The 23,429-nt window shown below is 39.5% G+C and overlaps 1 protein-coding gene across 1 annotated transcript in view; it reads left to right on the forward strand.

Moving 5' to 3' along the window:
• The window catches only part of LOC106093199 (uncharacterized), a 146,404-nt gene that overhangs the window by 113,981 nt on the left and 8,994 nt on the right, over positions 1–23,429 (forward strand). The window contains exon 6 of the mRNA XM_059369282.1: positions 11,577–12,198. Within this exon, the coding sequence (XP_059225265.1) occupies positions 11,577–12,198 (622 nt within the window). The remainder of the gene's footprint in view (positions 1–11,576; positions 12,199–23,429) is intronic.

Genomic DNA, 23,429 nt, shown 5'->3' on the forward strand with positions numbered 1-23,429 from the left:
TTCAGATGAATAATAGCACAATATGTACAAAATGCCTACCACAGGTGAGCATTGGAGAAAAGGTGCTACATAAGGATAATACAACAGATTCAGAGAACATGTTGTCTTGGCATAGGTGAGGTTATGAGGACCATGCCCAATAGGGCACTGCATACTATTCTAGATATCTGACCCATAGACATACAGATTAGGTGTGGGGCAGCCACTGCGGCTATGAGACTCAAGGCTATGGGGAGAATGGATAGGAGATAGGAGCAGGTCACACCATCGCGGTATAAGGCGACGTGATCACGGAATGTGTGAAATAGCCTTGGTGTAACAACCACGTCGGTAAGGTCACGCATTCTCCGAGGATGGCACGATCCCTATTGGTTGGGTGGCCGTCCATAGCGGAATAAAAGGACAGACCATTTGGTAGTGAAAGTCAGAGAACTGCCGTCACCAAACATGGTAAACTTGAAAGTTTTGGGTCGACGCAGTTCAAGTTAAGCGCGTGGGCGACAAACAGCGAAACGGTCGGTAGGACAGCGAAAAACCTATGGAAGATCCGGATAGTGAGAAGTCGAGGCCATTACGGAAATGAAGTAAGAAGGAGGTCAGTATAGCTTTCGGTAACATAACGGAACATATAGGACTATTTATGGAGAATCGATTCTGAAAGCGATCGCATGTGTAAGGCATGTGGGAAAGATGATAAAACGCTGCACAGTGGGAGAAAATCGAAAAAAAAAACAAATAAAAAGGCTCTAAGTTCGGCCGGGCCGAACTTTGGATACCTACCACCTCGGGAATATACGTAAACCACCTTACATCAAAATGCGGTAAAAATGTTATACCTTTTGTCCAATAGCAGTTATATCAAAATATGTTCCAATTTGGACCAAATACTTATAAGTACAAGTCATTGTTCAATTGTGTATAACAAAATATTGGTCTTTTAAGTAGCTTTATCTAAAAATAAACCGATCTGAGCTACATACGACACGGATTTCAAAAAGCCTAACATAAGTCACTGTGTCACTGTGTCTGATTTCACTGAAAAATCGGATTATAAATGCGCCTTCTATGGGGCCAAAACTTTAAATCAAAATATCGGTCTATATGGCAGCTATATCCAAATCTGAACCGATTTAAGAAAAGCTTAAGAAAGATGTCGAAGGGCCTAACTCAACTCACTGTCCCAAATTTCGGCGAAATCGGACAATAAATGCGCCTTTAATGGACCCAAAACCTTATATCGAGTGATCGGTCCATAAGGCAGCTATATCCAAAACTGGACCGATCTGCACCAAATTAATGAGGAATATCAAAGGGCCTAACACAATTCACTGTCCCAAATTTCAGCAAAATCGGATAATTAATATGGCTTTTATAGGCCTAAGACGGACGGACATGTCTAGATCGTCTTAGATTTTAACGCTGATCAAGAATATATATACTTTATATGGTCGGAAATGGATATTTCGATGTGTTGCAAACGGAATGACAAAATGAATCCTTCGGTGGTGGGTATAACAAAGTTAAAGCGTTCACCATGGATTCTGCTAAAATGTGAGAGCTATATCTAGTTATAGACCGAATTGAAGCTTACTTGGCGCAGTTGTTAGGAGTCATAACAGAATACTATATGCAAAATTTCAGCCAAATCGTACAAAATTGCGTCTTCGAGGGGATCAAGAAGTCAAATCGGGAGATTGGTTTTCAATGGTTATGACAGATTTGGACCTTACTTGGCTCCATTATTGGGAGTCATAACAGATGTGTACAATTTCAGCCAGGTAGTTTATATGGGAGCTATTGTATATCAGATTCTTGACTGATGTAGTTCGTACTTGGAACAGTTGTTGAAAGTCATAACAAACCACTACATGCAAAATTTCAGTCAAATCGGACAACAATTGTGGCTTAAATGGGCTCAAGAAGTCAAATCGGGAGATCGCATTATATGGGAGCTATATCCAAATCTGAACCGATATGGCCTATTTGTGGAATTTTGGAATTTATTTGGGTATTTATAATTATGCAGATATCTTGGGTATAAAAAAATTTTGAATTTTCCAAAAAATTTTTGATGATTTCGTATTCTTTGTTTTAAACCTGAATTTCTTCATATTTCATCCGATTTTGATGAAATTTGGCACAGTGAGTTCTGGTAGACTTTACTCATTTCTGTGGAGTGTGGTTCAGATCGGGCTATATTTCGATATACAGCGGTCAAAAAAAGTATTCATCATTCAATGTTTTTTTTTTAATAAGTCTACAAAAGACAATTGGAATAAAAACATATTAAACTAATGATGCAGTAGTGCTTGTGTGATATATATGTACACAATTTCATTGTTTTTAAAGAAAAAAATAGTATTTATTGGAACAAAAAGGGCCATTTTACAGCTGAACACAAAAAATTAAACAAAAAAGTATTCATCATTGCAAAAAAACAAAAAAATAAATAACATAATTTAAAAAAATTAATACTTTGTTATTCGACCACCGCGTCTTATAACTTCTTTTAAACGGTTTGACATCGATTGGACTAATTTAGCGGTTATATTTTGGTCTATATTAGTCCATTCCTCCATTATCACCTGTTGCATTTGACTCTTGCTCGAAAAACTGCGCGTTCTCAATTTGCGTTCGAGATGTTCCCAAAGATGTTCAATTGGGTTCAAGTCGGGACTTTGAGGAGGAGTTTTAATGACTTTGGGGCAGTTATACAGCATCCACATCTTGGTATTTAAAGCAGAATGTTTGGGGTCATTATCTTGATAATATTGAAAGTTATTACCAAGCCCAAGTTTTACAGCACTATCTTTTAAATTCCTCTTTAAAATGTCAATGTAATACTTATGATCCATTACTCCATTAATAATTTCAAGATTTCCCGCTCCTGAAGCCGCCATACACCCCCAAACCATTAAACCACCTCCACCATGTTTTACAGTAGCAACTGTGTTTCGTTCTTCAAGCTCTGTATTTGGTTTTCTGTACACTATGACCTTTCCATCGCACCCAAAAAGATTAAACTTGCTCTCGTCTGCAAAAATGACTGTTTTCCAAAATGATTCGGGCTGTTTTACATACATTTTTGCGAAGTTTAGCCTTTTCACTCGGTTTATTTTATTTATAAAGGGCTTCTTACGTGCAGTTCTTCCTCTGTAACTATGCCTTTTGAGTGTATTTCGAATTGTTTGTGTAGTAACTTCCTTCCCTAAATATTCCATAGTGTTTTTACGAAGAATGGTCGCATTTGTCTTCGGAGTTTTCTGAACTTGCCGCACTAGCCAACGCACATCTCCAACTGAAAGTGCTTTTGGTCGACCAGATCTTGGTTTATTGTCAACAGTTTTCGTTTCTGTCCACTTTCTGATGATGGATTGTATAGTAGATCGTGGTCTATTTAATATTTCACTGATAGTTTTTTGAGTTAAACCATTCCTGTGGTGTTTTATTATCAAAACTTTTACCTCATCAGAAACCTCGTTTTGCTTACGACCCATTTTGACAAAAACTATATTTTCAATGAAATTAAATATTTGCTGTCAAGGGCAAAGCCTCCTTTACTAAATAAAACAGAAAAGGGGGATTCCCAAATAATATTTGAATTTGACTTTGATGATAGCACATCAATTATGAATACTTTTTTTGTTCTGTTTTTGGTGTTATTATATAAAATTGCATTTTTTGCGCTAATTAAATTTATTTTTTGAATTTATTTTAAAACATATTACGAAAAATAAACTATTGCATAAAACTGCATTATTTGTTTACTTTAAATTTTCTTCAATTACCCAAAATAAGTGAATTTATTATCAATTTTGCTAATGATGAATACTTTTTTTGACCGCTGTATGTGCCCTATAGACCGCTTGCCCAACCTCGCGATATAAGGTATTGAAGCCATAAAATTGAATTTATTGAAGCCCGAATTCCAAGAAATTTGGCAGAGTGTGTCCTGGTAGACCCCTACCCATTCCTGCCAAATACGGTCCAGATCGGGCCATATTTGGATATAGCTGCCAAATAGACCGATCTCCCGAAATAGTGTAATGAGCCTATAAAATAAAAGGAGCATTTTTCATCCGATTTGATGAAATTGCGAGGACGTCCCTGGTGCTTATGCGAGGACGTCTCATGTGAACATCGGACAGTAAAATAAACATAAGAGCCAATAACAACCAGGACAGTAAGATCACGAACAAACTTGGAATATAAGAAGGAGATTAACGCCATCTCTGAGGATAGCACAATCCGAATCGTTATGGTGCCGGGCCATAACGGAGTAAGGTGGAGCGAAAAGGTCAGACGATTTGACAGGGAAGGCCAGAAGACTGTCTTCAATAAATTGGGTTAACCCGAAGCTTTTCGGGTTGACGCAGTCTGAGTAAAGCGCGTGGGCGACGAACGCGCATGTTACTCTCTGGAATGGCGAAACAGTGTGCAGGACGGTTAAACTCCGATGGAGTTATCCAGATAGGGAGAGGACCAGGCTATTACAGAAAGGAAGTAAGAAGGGGGTCAGTATAGCTATTGGTATCATAACGGGACATAGAACTACGAGCTCACTTATTCAAAATCGGTGCGGCAAGTGATAACATGTGTAGGGCATGTGGGGAAGATGATGAGACGTTGGAGCATTTGCTATGTCGCCCTTCACTGCTAAAAGACAACGGTAATTAGGTGGGGATACAATACCAGACATGAATCAACTTAGGTGAGTGGTATAGAAAACAATTAAGGATTTTGTTAGAAGCACTGAATTCCTAACTTAATTTTTTTTTTCAAAGTTACTTTATAGTTTTTAGAGCGCACAACAAGCCGATTACTGGCTTAGGTGTATGTCCATAGTGGCATGGGGCGGAATAATATCCGCATCCTCTTTTCAACCTAACCTAAGCTAATCTTGCCAAGAAATCATGAAGATCCTTATTCTATTCCTTATGGTTCTCAATGCCAGGCAGTCTGGAAACTTCCTTAGTCTTCCGGTCGCATCCTTATTGGCTAGAATGAATCGACCTCCTTCTGCCTGAGCGCGACCTTGGCGGTACAATTCTGAATATTAACCTCAATAAGCTACATATAAATAGCGTTTTTGACCTTAACGCTTTAATGATTACGATGCAGTCCATCCTTTGGATCTGCTTCAATTTCTGAGTACGATTTCTCCTGTCCATAGCCTTCCATACCATACCATAAGTCGTCCCCTCATTTCCTAAACAGCATAAATCAGAAAGAGCAGAGGCGCCCAGTGCTTTACTGCTTCTTATCTCCGTACCCACTTTTCACACTACTCTTCCGTATTCACTAGATATTTGTGAGGTATCCAACGATTTTAAAACCACTCTAAAAAGTGATGTCTCTACGCAGCACGCCATTGTGACTCATCACAAAAAACGAGATATCATATTGCTAAAGGGATCGGTTTATATGGAGGCCACATCAGTATATAGAATGATTCGGTTGTCATTTGGCGCGAATTTTGACTGTTGATCAGAATCGAAGATATGGCCCATTTGCAATCTCCAACGACATACATTAATAAGAAGTATAATTGCAACATTTCGAGAGGATATTTTTATTCGCTCGGACCCAATCGTGATTCCGACAGACGGACATGGCTAGATCGACTTATATATCATATATCATGACGATCAAGAGTTTATGTACTTTATGGGGTCTTAGGCGAATATTTTGAGGTATTGCTCACGGAATGACGAAATTGGTATGCCCACATCCCATAGTCATCACTTATTTTCCCAACATCTGACATGCACCTCAAAACTTCTGATAGCAATACGGAGATTTAATTTGATTTTTTGCCATAACCATTAAAGATGCCACATCATACGGAACTTTTCCACTTACACAAATTATGTTTCCTCAACGTCATCGCTCGTCCCACTCATTTATGTAACACTTATAATTCTACAACGACATTTGACACCATCTGGTTATTAAATGCTTGCAAGCGTATCTATTTAAACTTCTCGTATGTAGCAAATATCTAAAACGTTTACCGAGGTGTGATAAAAATGAAACTTCGAACATTATGCCCAAAACCAACACCACTTTTACAGATATGCTGCTCTTAATATGGGATAATCAATCACAGTATTTAATTTACACTTTCGTTTAACTTTAGAAGACATCAATGTAAACGCTTTCTCTACTCTATATGTCGCTCTCTCACTCTCTCACTCTCTCTCCCCCTCTCCACTTTCGCACACATGGCTGTGAGCCTTAAAGAAATTAAAAAGCAGACTCTTGAATGGCTTGCTTTATATTTAGAATGTGTTTTTGTATGAAAGAATTTCCGAGAGCGTGTAAGAGAGCATGGTAGGTCCTCATAAAAATTTGTACATGTATAGAACCAACATGTGGCGAATTCCATGGAACACTTTTGGTTCCTTGCGCCAAAGTGTCATTAAATGGTTAAAATTAAGTATGATAAGGTTGCTAAGGATTATATTGCTGTGCTAACGAACAAACATGCGGTGACAGCAGAGTTTGAATGACAGCAGATGTAATAGTAGTGGGGCAAATACATACAAAGCATACAAGGGTGACCATTTCTTGACTCCTTGAATACTTGGGGACAAAATAAAAAAAGATCTAAAATCAAATTTATAAAAAAAAAGTTTTTTAAAGCAAGCTAAGAGCAATTGTGTTAAAAAATTGGAATTAAATTAACCTCTAAGCGGATTGACTTGATTCCCAATACATTGATTGTAACATTCGCTGTGGGGTTTGTGGCGCCGTCCTGTTGGAACCAGATGTCCTCCAAGTCCAAATCATCTAATTGGGGCCAAAAATATTCTGTTATCATTGAACGGTAACTATTCCTATTCACAGTAACGTGCCGGTCTTGACCATAACGGATGAAGTACGGCCCAATGACACCGCCGGCATGTAAACCGCACCAAACCCTAATTTGTTCTGGATGCAATAATGACTCATGGAGTACGTATGAATTGCTGTCTGACCATTAACGCATATTTTGCTTATGACGAAGCCATTCAGCCAGAAATGATGAGGCTCATTTCTGAAGATGAAGATGATTTTTCGATGAAAACGATGAGGCCACTGAATCCGAATTACGGTAGCAAATTTTAATAATTTCGACTCGTTGTTGGCTCGTATATCTTTCCATCGTGAAATGGCAAACCTTACTTAAGAGAAATGTCAACAGAGCGGCAAAAAATATGGCGTAGTTCGTTGTCCCTATTGGTCTACTTTTGTTGTGTCCATGAAAAAATCATGTACTATCACTTGTCGCAGCGATTTTGCAATTTATGTGTCCTGTTATGATACCGAAAGCTATACTAGCCTACTCTTACTTCAGTAAAAGCCTCGTCTTCTTACAATCTGGATCTCCCAATAGGATTTTCGCCGTCCTACAGACCATTTTGCCGTTCCACAGGGTTATATGCGCATTCGTCGCCCACGCCCTTAACTCGGACAGCATCGACCCGAAAGACTTCGGGATAACCAAGTTTATTGGCGGCAGTCCTCTGGACTTCACTGCCAAATTGTCTGCTCTTTCATTCCTCCTTACTCCGCTATGGCCTGGCACCAAACAATGAGGATGCGTACAATCCTCAAAGATGATGATTAAATTCCCTCTTACAATCCAAAACAGTTCGTGACCTGCTCCTCATATATCCATTTTCACATCGCCTTGAATCTCATAGCCGCAGTGGCTGCCTTGCACTTTATCTGTATGTCTCCGTGTCCGATATCTAGAATAGTCTCTAATGCCACAGTGGACGGGCTCCTCATCGTGCAGAGGTAGTTGACTGTCCTCGGAGTCATGCACCATTTCGAGCTAACAGCTTGTATAGGCAGTGAATATTTCGCTTCCAATTCAGTTTCCTTTTCTAGACCACCCCTTAGTATTTGACCTCGTTCTGTTGAGGAAACATGGTGTGTCAAATTACCACACTAAATGTGGTGGGAGTTGGCATCACACCCTATAAGTACCTCATTTCCTCTTTGTTTTGCCTTCCTCCACAGCCGTTGAAGCTCCGACACAGGTGGTGGTGGGATGAGTCGAAAGGCTTATAAAGTGCTGCCAGGTATGCTCCAAAGTCTTCTTCCCTTTGCACTATTGCATCCGATGTTGACAACTCTGGGGAAAAAACATCATTGAAATTTTTATGACGCAGGTCCTCGGCCGACTTCCTGTGTTAGCATAGTAAAAGAGTGCTAAGTTCGGCCGGGTCGAATCTTGGGTACCCACCACTATGGCTTTCAGCCATATTAGGTGAAAATGTAGGCTCCTAAGAGCTGAAGAAGTCAAATCCGGGAATCGGTTTATATGAGGGCTATATCTGTTTATATACCGAGTTGGATAATACTTGACATTGATGTTAAAAGTCATAACTCAAGTTTTTGTTCCAAATTTTAGCCAAATCGGATAAAAACTGAGGCTTCAAAGGGCTCAAGGAGTCAAATCCGGGAATCGGCAACAACACAAGTCTTTGTTTTAAATTTCAGCCAAATTGGATAAAAATTGAGGCTTCTAAGGGCTGAAAAAGTTAAATCCAGGGATCGGCCAAATCGGATTAAAATTGAGGCTTCTAAGGGCTGAAGAAGTCAAATCCGGGAATCGGTTTATAGGGGGGCTATATGTGTTTAAATACCGATTAAGATCATACTTGCCATGGACAATAGAAATATTATCTCAAGTCTTGTTTAAAATTTCAGCTAAATCGGATGAAAATTGGGGCTCCTAGGGGCTCAAAAAGTTAAATCGGGGGAACTTCAAATCTGAAACGGTATGGACCATTTGCAATCCCCAATTACCTATTGTACATCAATAAGAAATATCTATGCAAAATTTCAAGAGGATAGCTATACGCGTTCGACCGCTATCATGATTTCGACAGACGGACGGACGGAAGAACATGACTAGATAGACTGAAAATATCGAAACGATCCAGAATATATATTTATTTTATGGGATCGCAGAGCAATATTTCGAGGTGTTACGAACGGAATGACCAGAAATGTAGACCACCATCCTATGATGGTGGGTATAATAATTGGTATTTGCTATGGTTCAGCCCAGAAAAGTTGTTCCGGGTCGTTCATGGCTCCTGAATTAAGGTAAAATGAATCTAGTCCTCCATCCGAGCGTGTGTAGCCGCCTCGCTCCGGTGGAAGTTGGATGACTGGATGACCTCAATCATTGGTCCCGCAATAAATGGCTTCTTGGGAGTGGGTGATGATCTAGTCGTTGGTCCATCTATTCGGCCTCCTGTCACTGCACTGTCTGATCTTGAAAAAGACAGCCATGGTCTCGTAAAACGCCATGTCTTAAGTCTCAGTCATACTTGTCATGGAGAGTTGGCCAAAGCCCACCACAAGGAGAGTTCCTTGCTCCTACTCCTCCCTGTGGAAGACATCCCACTTCTCTGCGACCAATCCTTGGTTTTGCTTGCACAATCCCAACATGCGTTTTGTCGCAAAACTTGCAGTCCCATCCCTTGATTAAGACCGTCGCCTTTATGAGCTGGGGGATGTCCATATTTCTCATTCTGCACCCACCCAAGGAGCTTGGATACTTCCGACAAGCTTTTTAATGGTATCAATACATTCCGCCTACTCAAAAGGCAGCATAAAGATGTCCCCTCTATATTCGAAGCTCATCATTAACCAGATGCTCCACTTGGGACCGATGATCTGGTGAAATCCTATCGGATGCACTGTCGATATTGATGACTACATAAGTCAGCTCATCTCTGTTGTGCTTCCTTGCCACTCTGGCTTAAGAGTGAGGCTTCTTTCCTTTATCAGCGACCATCTTCCCATTCCGTGATGGCTGTGGCCTCCTTTTGGAAGTCTCAGTCCTCTATGAAGACTCAGGAACCGTGCGCTCTTCCTTCGTTCCTGTTCCCACTTTGTCTTCCTCCACAGGACACAGTCTGGAGTATCCATTGCGGGAAGGCTGGCTTGTTTTTCCAGAGTTCTTGAGAGCGGGGAGCTCTTTTTCTTTTTCAGCATTTAAGCAGTGTTATGCTCTTCGGGAGATCTGATTCTCTTTCCAGCTTCCGTAGAAGTTCATGGAAGGACAGTGCTTTCATTTCCAGCATTCTGACTTACACCCGATTGCGATGCCTGTGCTCACTCCTTTGTCTCCTTCTTCGTGGCCTGGATCGCTTTCTCGGTCTGCTTGTGGGCCTTTCAAAGCCATCGCTCACATCTGCCCTCCCGCTGCCCTCATCTTTCGATTCGACTGCGATGACGGTTTTATTTACATTGTCGCTGCCTGAATCTGAATCGGAAGCACCACCTCTACTCAAAGGCTGGGGACGAGCTGTGGACCACACTGGTTTATCAGTCTCTTTCTCATTAATAAGTCTGACGACTAGTTGTGCGTTTGAGGTATTGCTCTACACTACAGGCGCCAATGACCCACAACTATAGGAGAGGAAGACATCATGCTACAGTCTGACGCCACCACCGCAGCTGTTGGGTCTTTTGAGTCCATTTTGAGCTTACTCCAAAAATGATTCAAACTTTTTTATGATAGGTAACTATTCTGAGATGCGAATATTTTTCTTTGAGGAACGAAATCACAAACATGTCCGCTCCACTCAACTGTTACCACTCAACGCACAGTTGTTAGAATTCAAAACTAAACCAAATCGAATAAAAGTGTCGCTGTCCAGAGGCTCTAGATTCGAGATCAGTTTCTATGACAGGTAAATCAAAACGTTTACAATCCCACCCGTTCTACTCTAATGGGTATATCGATATATAAGAGAACTACATTTAAAGCTGTGCCAATTTTCTCCATTGTAAACAGCTGACGTATAAAGCTTAATCGAATCGGGAAGCAATTTTAAGCCGATAGGCCATGTTTTAGCAATTGGTATAAAATTATATTGAAAATTCTGTGCAATACATTGTGCTGTTTGTCCCTATTCCTTGGTGGAATGTTCATGAGCAAAATTTGCAATTTGCATTACATTGTGCTGTTGGTCACCCCAATATACAATTCATACAAACGTAACATATTTACTTTATTGATTATGATAATGATGACAGCCAGTGACATAACACCTTCCCCTAGCCCTGTCTTTTTCTCTTGCTTTGTCTCTCCAATACTCGGCTTCTTTGCTCAACTGTGGAAAATTGTTGAAAAGCCATGGCGAGCAAAAAAAAATGTGTTGCAATAAAAATGATTGAAAAAGTTTCATTCATGTTGGCCCAAAAACTTTTTCCCCTCTTTGCCATGGGCAAAGTGAAATGACAGCAAGAGCTTATAAGTTCAATAAAAGATTTCCTCCCCTTGGCGGAGGGGGTGTGGGTAGAATAATTTATTATGCCCACAAAGAAATGAACAATACCCCCAAAAGATGATGATGATTGATTATTGAGTCTTTATTGATTGTGTATATTGAAATAATGACTACATATTGGGGTTGAGAATTGTTCGTTTTCCTTTTTTGAGTTGTGTTTTTCTGCTCCATCTTTTAATAATAAAAATTTCATTTCGCTTTATGATATGCTGGGGTAGGGTGGTTCTTGGCATGTTTAATGACATTTTGTCTTTTTCCGTTCTGTCGTTACAGGTATAAGGCGAGCGAAATTCTTAACAAAACCATTACCCCAAGAGATCAATACGTTGCTGCATGAAAGCGATATTTCCTGTCGGCACGATTTATCACAACCATCCTCGTTTACAAGTGGAAGTGAGCAACACCAACAACAGCAACTTCAGCAATCAATATCAGCCATGCCATCTGTTACAGCGGCAACAACGACATCACACTCTGTCACCTATGCAAGTGAAGTGCCAATGCCAACACAACAACAGCAGCAACAATATCACCATCACATACAGCAACAACAACCAACCGTTAACAATTTGTACAGCAATACTTCAACTATTTGTGTAGCAGCAACTTCATCAACATTAACCAACAACACTAATAGTGGTAGCAGTGGTTGTGAGGGCAGTGCCAATGCCAGTGTGGGTGTTAATCTTTGTGAGAGCCAAGAAACGACATCGCCATTAACACTCATGTCTACCAACAACACCGCTACCACCCACCACTCTCCTCAAACGACAGCCGATATTGTGAGTTCTCAGTACTCGGTGGCAGCCACAGCAGCAGGAAGTACTAACATGTCGTCGACGTCCGCAGTTGATATCATGGAAGACGAAGAAGAATTAGAACAACAACGCTTGGGGTGAGTATATGATTAAACCATAGAACAATGAAAGAGAGAGAGAGAGAGATAGAGAGAGAGAATGAATACCACCAAAGCTAAATAAATTGCTTCAAATGACCATCGGCATTAGTCTATGATACCATAATGCAGGGAGGTATGGCAAATTGGTTGATTCAGAGATGCACGAGTGGTTTATTGAAAGTAGAACAAGTTGCCATTGATAATGAAACGAAAGAATAAGATAAGCCAGTGTTACAATGGGAGAATAAAGAAGTATGTAGATTAAATATAGTAAAGGTAAAAGAAATCATAATGTAGGCAGTGAATCCAGTACTACAAAAGTTAGAGCTTATCGCAGTTTTTTTTTTTTTTTTTGTAACCATTCCGTTTGCAACACATCGAAATATTCATTTCCGACCCTATAAAGTATATATACTATTGATTGTCGTAAAATCTAAGACCATCTAGCCATGTCCGCCCGTCTGTTTGTTGAAATCACGCTACAACAAGTAAAAGCGTACTAAGTTCGGCCGGGCCGAATCTTATATACCCTCCACCATGGATCACATTTGTCGAGTTCTTTGTGCGGTATCTCTTTTTAGGCAAACAAAGAATATTGAATAAGAACTGTTATGCTATTAGAGCTATATCAGGTTATAGTCCGATTCGGACCATAAATGAATTGAATGCTGAACATTGTAGAAGTCATTGAGTAATATTTCAGTCCATTCGAATATGAATTGCGCCTTGTAGTGGCTCAAAAAGCAAAATCGGGGGATCGGGTTATATGGAAGCTGAATCAAGCTATAAATCGATGCAGACCATATTGGACACGTATGTTGATGGTCATGAGAGAAGACGTTGCACAAAATTTCTGCCAAATCGGATGAGAATTGTGAACTCTAGAGGCTCGAAATCAAAATCCCAGATCTTTTTGTATGGCAGATATATCAGGTTATGTTCCGATTTGCGCTATACTTAGGACAGTTATTGGAAGACATAACAAAACACTTCATGCAAAATTTCAGCCAAATCGGATGAGAATTGCGCGCTCTATTGGCTCAAGAATTCAAGAACCAAGCTCGGTTTATGTGACAACTACACCAGATTATTAACCAATTTAGACCATACTTCGCACATATGTTGGAAGTAATACCAAAACACCACGTGCAGAATTACAGCCAAATCGGATAAGAATTGCGCCTACTAAAAGCTTAAGAAGTCAAGATCCAAGATCGGTTTATATGACAGCTATACCAGATAATGAACCGATTTAAATCATACTTACGACAGTTGTTGGAAATGATTCCAAAACACCACGTGCAAAATTTCAATCAAATCGAACGAGAACTGCGCCCTCTAGAGGCTCAAGAAGTCAAGACCCCAGATCGGTTTATATGGCAGCTAAATCACCTCATGCAGAATTTCAGTCAAATCAGACAGGAACTGCGCCCTCTAGCGGCTCAAGAAGTCAAGATCCAGGATCGGTTTATATGGCAGCAATATCAAAACGAGGACCGATATATCCCATTTACAATCCCAACCGACCTACACTAATAAGAAGTTTTTGTGCAAAATTTCAAGCGGCTAGCTTTACTCCTTCGGAAGTTAGCGTGCTTTCGACAGACAGACGGACGGACGGATAGAAGGACGGACATGGCTAGATCGACTTAAAAAGAAATGACGATCAAGTATATATATACTTTATAGGGTCTCAGACCCATTTTTTGAGGTGCTACAAACAGAATGAGGAAATTAGTATACCCCCATCCTATGAACGAGGGTGTAATAATACCCTGTACCACAGAAGTGGTAAGGTATAATTATAAAACCATTACCAATTTTTATACCCACCACCGTAGGATAGGGGATATATTCATTTAGTCATTCCGTTTGCAACACGTCGAAATATAAATTTCCGACCCTACAAAGTATATATATTTTGGATCGTCGTAAAATTCTAAGACGATTTAACGATGTCCGTGTGTCTGTCCGTCTATCCGTCTGTCTGTTGTAATCACTCTAGAGCCTTCAAGACTTGAGTTGAAATTTAGCATAGATACGTCTTTTTAGGCACGCTGGTTAGGTTTTTGAACTGGCCAAATCGGACCATATTTGAATATAGCTGCTATATAGACCGATCTCCCGATAAAGGGTCTAATGCCCATAAAAACTTTATTTTTCACCCGATTTTGCTGAAATTTGAAAAAGTGAGTATTTTAGGGCTTCCCGACAACTGACCCGAATATGGTTCAAATTGGATTATATTTAGATATAGCTGCCATATAGACCGATCTCCCGATAAAGGGTCTGAAGATCATAAAAGTTTTATTTAGTTCCCGATTCCGCTGAAATTTGCAACAGTGGGTTATTTCAGGCCTCCCGACATCGAACCTAAATACGGGTTAGATCGGCCCATATTTAAATATAGCTGCCATATAGACCGATCTCCCGACAAAGGGTCTGAAGGTCATAAAAGTTTTATTTAGTACCCGATTTCGCTGAAATTTCCAACAGTGGGTTATTTCAGGCCTCCCGACATCGAACCTAAATACGGGTTAGATCGGCCCATATTTAGATATAGCTGCCATATAGACCGATCTCCCGATAAAGGGTCTGAAGACCATAAAAGCTTTATTTTTTATCCGATTTCGCTAAAATTTTAAAAAGTGAGTTATTTTTAGTCTCCTGGCACCCGATTTAAATATGGTTCAGATTGGACTATAGTTAGATATAGCTGCCATATAGACCGATCTCCCGATAAAGGGTCTGAAGACCATAAAAGTTTTATTTATTACTCGATTTTGCTAAAATTTGAAACAGTGAGTTTTTCTGAACCCCACCAATATTTTGTTCTACAAAATGGAGCAGTGACTTATATTTATAAGACCACTCAATGTCCGTGCCGAATTTGGGTGCTTAAGTTATCCAATATTCACCGGATTGTGACGAAATGGGGTTTACACATATGCCCGAGGTGGTGGGTATCCAAAGTTCGGTCCGGCCGAACTTAATTCCTTTTTACCTGTTTTTAAAAATTTGGTTGATTCTCACCAAATTAAATAATTTTCAACCGATTTGGCTAAAATTTTGCACATAGTATTCTGTTATGACTCTAAATAACGGAACCAAGGACGGTCTAAGGCGGTCAAGAAGCTGCTATAGCTCCTATATAAAACGATCTCCCGATTTGACTTAATGAGCCCCTGGAAGCCGCAATTTTTGTTCGTTTTGGCTGAAATTTTGCATATAGTCTTCGGTTATGACTCTTAACAACTGCGCTAAGTACGCTTCAATTCGGTCTGTAACTAGATATAGCTCCCATATTTATCAGAATGCATGGAGGTGGGTTCCCAAGATTCGGACCGGCCGAATATAGCACGTTTGTTTTTATACCCTCCACCATAAGATGGGGGGTATACTAATTTCGTCATTCTGATTGTAACTACTCGAAATATTCGTCTGAGACCCCATAAAGTATATATATTCTTGATCGTCGTGAAATTTTATAACGATCTAGCCATGTCCGTCCGTCTGTCCGTCCGTCCGTCTGTCTGTCGAAAGCACGCTAACTTCCGAAGGAGTAAAGCTAGCCGCTTGAAATTTTGCACAAATACTTCCTATTAGTGTAGGTCGGTTGGTATTGTAAATGGACCATATCGGTCCATGTTTTGATATAGCTGCCATATAAACCGATCTTGGGTCTTGGCTTCTTGAGCCTCTAGAGTGCGCAATTCTTATCCGATTGGGATGAAATTTTGCACGTAGTATTTTGTTATATATATAATATAATATTATGATATCCAACAACTTTGCCAAGTATGGTTCAAATTGGTCCATAACCTGATATAGCTGCCATATAAACCGATCTGGGGTCTTGACTTCTTGAGCCTCTAGAGTGCGCAATTCTTATCCAATTTGAATGAATTTTGGCACGTAGTATTTTGTTATAATATCCAACAACTGTGCCAAATATGGTTCAAATCGGTTCATAACCTGATATAGCTGTCATATAAACAGATCTGGGGACTTGACTCTTGAGCTTCTAGAGGGCGCAATTCCTATCCCATTTGGCTGAAATTTCGCAAGACGTTTTTTATTGTTACTTTCAACAACTATGTCAAATAAAGTACAAGTCGGTTCATAACCTGATATAGCTGCCATATAAACCGATCTGGGATCTTGACTTCTTGAGCCTCTAGAGGTCGCAATTATTATCCAATTTGCCTGAAATTTTGTACGATACGATTCTTTCATGACCATCAACGTACGTGTTTATTATGGTCTGAATCGGTCCATAGCCCGATACAGCTCCCATATAAATCGATCTCTCTACTTTACTTTTTGAGCTCACAAAGAGCGCAATTCTTATTCGAATTGGCTGACATTTACACAGGCCTCCAACATATAATTTAATTGTGGTCCAAACCGGACCATATCTTGATATCGCTCTAATAGCAGAGCAAATCTTTTTTTATATCCTTTTTTTTTTGCCTAAGAAGAGATGCCGGGAAAAGAACTCCACAAATGCGATCCATGGTGGAGGGTATATAAGATTCGGCCCGGCCGAACTTAGCACGCTTTTACTTGTTCTTTTTAAATAAGACAAACTCTACGAAATACGACTTTAATTTCCTTTTCATGGACGATTGTATAGTACTTTAGTTTTAGTTTAGAAAATTTAATCACTGTTCATTCTCTGGTAAGTAGCACTTGAGAACTAATTATGCTTTCAAAAACAAATTTAATCACCTTTAATCTCTTTGTCAAAGACCAACTTTCATACCGGCATATCATACCGGCTTTTAAAGATGGACACTGTGCACCGAGACGACTGTGGCATGTCAGACAAGCAAAGAGAAAAACTGTCATTGAAAGTTCATTAAGTTAACAAATTGAAACTTCTGTTCGTTTAATGTTACTTAACCCATTGCCATGGTACATATGTTTGGTATCTGTTGGCACACACACACACAAACACACACACACACACATCTCGAAATATATCACTCTTTGTGTTGGCCACAGCCCGGCAGCAAAATTTTGTAACTCTTTCATTACTTGGGATTTTCATCTGTGCCATCCTTTCATTGCGATTGATTTTTTTTTTTTTTTGTTAAAGGTGTTCCATATTTACAACTTGCATGCCACAAAACTGTCGAGAAATGTTGACTAGTTTGCAACCACATGGATTTGCACATACGAAGTGGCATGGTAGGGGTGAAGGAGAGGCAGAGGCACACAAGTCCCATTGAAAAAGGTGTTATGCCCTGTTGGTCATGTAAAGCCGTTTTTTGTTTGGTGTATTCGTTTTGCTGATTTTTCCTTTTGGTCATGCATGATTTATGTGTCTAGGGTGTGATGAGTTAAAAGGTCTAATGGCCTTTAAAGGAAGAAGCTGTAGGATAACCTACAATGCGAAAAAAAAACAAATATTCACTTTGCAAAAACCCTAATACCATTAATTGAAGAGATTTCTGTTTTTTTGCAAAACAAAAAAAATATGTGATTTCGATTTGTTATCCAATATTATGCTCTTGTGGTTTTCAAGGATATTGTCAAGAGGACTTTTAATGGAGATTAAATGGGGAGACATTGTAGAGGCATGCAGTAGGCTGTGGGGTTTCCCATAGTTTTGTTTGGTTAAATGGAAATGGTGTCTTGTAAGTTTGATATTTCCCACAGTCATTCTACTAAGACATAAGAGAATCTGTTATCAAGGGAGGTGACAAATGCAAGTTCAATAATTGGTATTTTCTTGCAACATTGAGGTAAGGATTTATTCCAAAAACCCAATATGATGATGATAGGACAAAGTCATGTTTATGAAAAAAGTACCTTAGTATGTTTATTTCATAGGCTTTGCTTTAGTCTGCGGAGTCCTTTTGGCCAATAAGTTAAGGTGCTTGTCCAAAGGCCTATGGAACCTGTGGGTTTCAACTCTCCGGATTTGACGAGAGATCTAGCGGCATATAAATCTAAAGAAGAGTGCGAATATAACACTAATAAAGTGTTTTCGATATGATTTCTGAGTTAATAATATATATCCCGAATAGAAGGATGAGAGTTTGCCAACAAAGTCAATTAAAGTGTTCACTGCCGAACAGTTGGCATCAAAAAACAAGTAAGAGCGTGCTAAGTTCGGCCGGGCTGAATCTTATATACCCTCCACCATGGATCGCATCTGTCGAGTTCTTTGCGCAGTATCTCTTTTTATGCAAACAAAGAATAGTGAATATGGACGGAGGAGGAGCTATATCAAGTTAAAGTCCGATTCGGGGCCCAAGAAGCAAAATCGGGAGATTGGTTTATATGTGAGCTGTGTCAAGCTATGGATCGATTCAGACCATATTGCACACGTATGTTAAAGGTCATGGGAGAAACCGTTGTACAAAATTTGTGCCAAATCGGGTGAGAATTGCGCTCTCTAGAGGCTCAGGAACTCAAGATACCAGATTGGTTTCTATGGCAGCTATATCAGGGTATGGACCGATTTGGACCATACTTCGCATAAATGTTGAAAATCGGATAGGAATTGCGTCTTCTGAAAGCCCAAGAAGTCAAGACCCAAGATTGGTTTATATGGCAGCTATATCAGGTTGTGGGCCGATTTGAATCATACTCCGCACAGTTGTTGGAAGTAATCTCGAAACACTATGTGCAAAATATCAGTCAAATTGGATCAGAATTGCGACCTCTAGAGGCTCAAAAATTCAAGACCCAAGATCGGTTTATATGGCAGCTATATCAAAACATGGACCGATTTAAACCATACTTCGCAAAGTTGTTGGAAGTGATATCAAAACACTATGTGCAAAATTTCTGTTAAATCGTATGAGAACTGCGCCCTCTGGAGGCTCAGGAAATCAATACTCCAGATCGGTTTATATGGCAGCTATATCAAAACATAGACCGATGTAAACCATACTTAGCATAGTTATTGGAAGTGATACCAAAACACTAAGTGCAAAATTTCAATAAAATCGGATAAGAATTGCGCCCTCTAGAGGCTCAAGAAATCAAGACCCAAGATCGGTTTCTATGACAGCTCTATCAAAACATGGACCGATTAAAACCATATTTAACGCAGTTGTTGGAAGTGCTACCGAAACACTACGTGCAAAATTTCAGTAAAATCGGATAAGAATTGCGCCCTCTGGAGGCTCGAGAAGTCAAGACCAAAGATCGGTTTATATGGCAGCTACATCAAAACATGGACCGATTTGGCCCATTGACAATACCAACCGACATACACTAATAGAAAGTATTTGTGCAAAATTTCAAGCGGCTAGCTTTGCACCTTCGAAAGTTAGCACCTTCGACAGACAGACGGACGGACTTGGCTAGCTCGACTTAAAGTGTCACGACGATCAAGAATATATATATTGGGTTGCCCAAAAAGTAATTGCGGATTTTTCATATAGTCGGCGTTGACAAATTTTTTCACAGCTTGTGACTCTGTAATTGCATTCTTTCTTCTGTCAGTTATCAGCTGTTACTTTTAGCTTGCTTTAGAAAAAAAGTGTAAAAAAAGTATATTTGATTAAAGTTCATTCTAAGTTTTATTAAAAATGCATTTACCTTCTTTTAAAAAATCCGCAATTACTTTTTGGGCAACCCAATACTTTATGGAGTCTGAGACACATATTTCGAGGTGTTACAAACAGAATGACGAAATTAGTATACCCCCATCCTATAGTGGGGGTATAAAAATAGAGACATTGAGATGAAGCTTTGCACAGAATCTTTTTTTATTCATAAGCAGGTTAAGTTCGAAGATGGGCTATATCGGACTATGTCTTGATTACGCCCCCATATAGACCGATCGACCGATTTAGGGCCTTAGGCCATAAAAGCCACATTTATTACCCGACTTTGTTGAAATTTGGGACAGTGAGTTGTTTTAGGCCCTTCGAGATCCTTCGTCAATTTGGCCCAGATTGGTTCAGATTTAGATATAGCTGTCAGAATTTTGGCAGACGTCGAGAGAGAGCAAGCAACTCTGTAACCCCCCTCACTAAAGCTGGCAACATTTGAGTTAGTTAGAGTTATTTCGCCATATAAAACTACTGCGAACTACTTAAAACTTTAATTGTTATGAGAGAAGAATCCTCACGGTTCCTTAATGAAATATTCATTTGCTTTTTGAGTGTGATTGTAGACTACCACACAATCCTAACCAAGCTTGTTCAAGGATTTTTCACTTTTTTTGCTTTGCCACTTTAAATTTCAATGACGAAGCTTTTCGACGCCATCAGCACGAGTTGTTTTATTGCTGCACTCATGTAAAAATTCATGATAAATCATTATAAACGAAATTAACTGATTGCATTACAAAGTGGCGAGAGGTCTAAAGATCCCCATGGCGAGCAGAGTTTGTTAATTTCGCTCCATTATCCATGGCGGTCACGGTGGGTGACCAGAAGGATGATGACAATTTAATATTCTCCATTATATTGTAATTAATTTTATATGGCAGCAACATCTGCTTTTCTCGCCTTTTCATTTCGATATTCGATATTAAAATCATATAAAAGAACTCAAGTGCCTTTTCTCGCATTTATTGGTGTTCAATATAATTTGCGCATATATTTTTTTGCTGGTTTTTGTTTTGCCCTCCTGCTGTTCCCTTGTTTGCACTCATTCAATCCAATCACGGTGGTATAAGCCTCAGACGCTTGGGTTTGCTATGTTTCGACTTAATACAATTAACAGGAAATGGATATAAAGCTCATTTTCAAGGATTGTTCTTTTTTTCAGGCAGAGACAAGGCATTGAAGTAGCGAAGTGCCAAGGGATCAGTAATGAGATTTTTTTTTTTTAAATTTTTATCTTTGAAGCTATTGAAACCAATACAATAGGACTTGAAGCCAAAGGAGTGATCGAATATACACACAATATGAAAATTTTGTTCTTTGTGTATATGTCAATCCTTGCAAAACAAAATCGTTGTAATCGATTTCCGGTTCCTCTCTTTCTCTAACCTAACTACCTCACATATTTCTGTGTGGGTGCAAAAGAAAAATGCTGCATCACCAGTCTAAACGATTAAGCAGGGTGCCATGACAAAACGAGACACAAAGAGCCAAATGGTGGCATGAAGCTGAAGTTGGACTAACCAGGCTAAGGCCTGACACCTCCATGGGAGGCCACTGCGCCACAAGTGTGTAAACGAAGCAAAGCATGCTGCTTACAACAATAAAAAAAACGAAAATTAATTGACCCGATTCGAGCTCAAGTTACAATTAATTATCAACACTTACAAGATCCACACCCCCTGAAAAAAGAAATGGCAAGACGAATTAAGGGGCTGGGTGTGCGAGCACTTGAATGATATCGACAAAAAACAAAATAAAGTTTAGGTCCCACATGCAATACTGCTCTGATTTTGATATGCCTCCGTCTTTGCCAACGTGTAATGCGAAAAATCCCTTGTAAAAACTGTTGTAAAACAGTTACATTAATCGCCTACAGTCTGAGTGGGAGGCATTGTCTGGTAGGCAGTGGCTTGAAATGGCAACAACCCACCATGTAACTTATTTTCCATTTTCTCTCGTCACCATAACACCATAAAGTATCACTTGATTAACATAAATCTTTTAATGAACATGCGCTGGCTGGTGAAGCGACTTCCAGAGAATGACTCTGGTGGTTGTGCGCCATCACAAGTTCACAAAGCAACCCAAGTGATGTATGATGTTAACAAAAATTAAGCAACATTGCCTTTATTCCCACAATTATGTTAACTAGGTAATAAATTATTTAGAGAAACTCTTACATGCACACTTTATGACAAAAAAAAATTGTATCGAACAGTCTAAATTTATCAAGAAAATTTATGAGGATATAATAGGATTCGCTTGCTGAATACATATAAATGTGTATATGTCCTTTATTGACAATTGGAGTATACTGAATATATTACAATAAAATATCGCCAATAGCAAAATTTTCAGTATGAACAAAGGTCATCAACAAGCTCTCTCCATCTTGCTCTATCGTTGACCCAAGCCTTGGCTTCATTGCACGATATATGGATTGCTTCCAACTCTCTTTTTGCACAGCGGATAGGATATGACCCAACTAACTCAATTTTCTCTTCTCTCGTGAGAAGAAGAGGCTATTAAGAAAACGAGGAAGTAGAAAGAAGTCAGTATAGCATTCGGTATCATAATGAAACACATATGACTACTAGCTCACTTATGCAAAATAGGTTTGGCAAGTGATAGCTTTTCCTCGTAAAGATACGTCAAATGGGTTATTTGAACCATTATGACAATATGGGATTCAAATGAAAGCTATTTAAGAGAAGAAAACGAATTTGATAGCCAATTTTGGAGCCAAGTGTTCTGGGTACGCCGTAAAGCATCCCCTAAACTGAATTCCATTTCCATTGGGAATGAAGAACGAATTTGATATCTATTTTCAGTGCAAAGTGCCGGTGGCCGCCCCAGCCCCAAAACACCCTCCAAACGGTTCATATTTACCGGCCATGGCAATATGAGGCTCCATATTTGAGTCGAAATGTCTTAATGAGAACATTACCCTAAGGAAGAACATAACCACCTGGAACCGAGAAGAGGCAAATTCTCACACATCAATGCGAGCTTTCCGATTCAAGTTTAAACTCAATGATAAGGGTCCTTTTTTCATAACCGAGTCCGAACGGCATCCCGCAGTGCGACACCTCTTTGGGGAAATTTTTAAATGACCATGCATGGCACTGTACCTCGCAAATGTCGCCAACGTTAAGAGGGGATAAACACCGCTTTGTCCGATGTTCTCGCCAGGATTTGAACGCGTTCAGCGTTATAGACTACATTGGCACGAATTCGTCGAGAGTTAAGAGAAAATACTTCGTACAAAATTTCAAGAGAATCGGTTAACAAATGACCATTTTATTGCATTATGACTACAAATCGGACGAAACTATGTATGGGAACTTTATCTAAATCTCAACCGATTTCTATAAAATGCACTAGTAATGTTGACAGTCATAGGAAAACTCTCCCTGCCGAATTTCTAGAGAATCGGTTAACAAATTACCATTTTATTGCATTATTACTGCTAATCGGACGAATATTTATATGGGAGCTATATCCAAATCTGAACCGATTTTTTCCAATTTCAATAGACTTTGTCTCTAGGTCGAAAAACATGTCTGTACCAAATATGAAGACGATTGGATAAAAATTGCGACCTGTAGTTTGAACACAAATTAACATGGACAGACGGAGAGACAGCCAGAC

This window comes from Stomoxys calcitrans, chromosome 5 (genome assembly GCF_963082655.1).
Source record: "Stomoxys calcitrans chromosome 5, idStoCalc2.1, whole genome shotgun sequence".
Lineage (NCBI taxonomy): Eukaryota > Metazoa > Arthropoda > Insecta > Diptera > Muscidae > Stomoxys > Stomoxys calcitrans.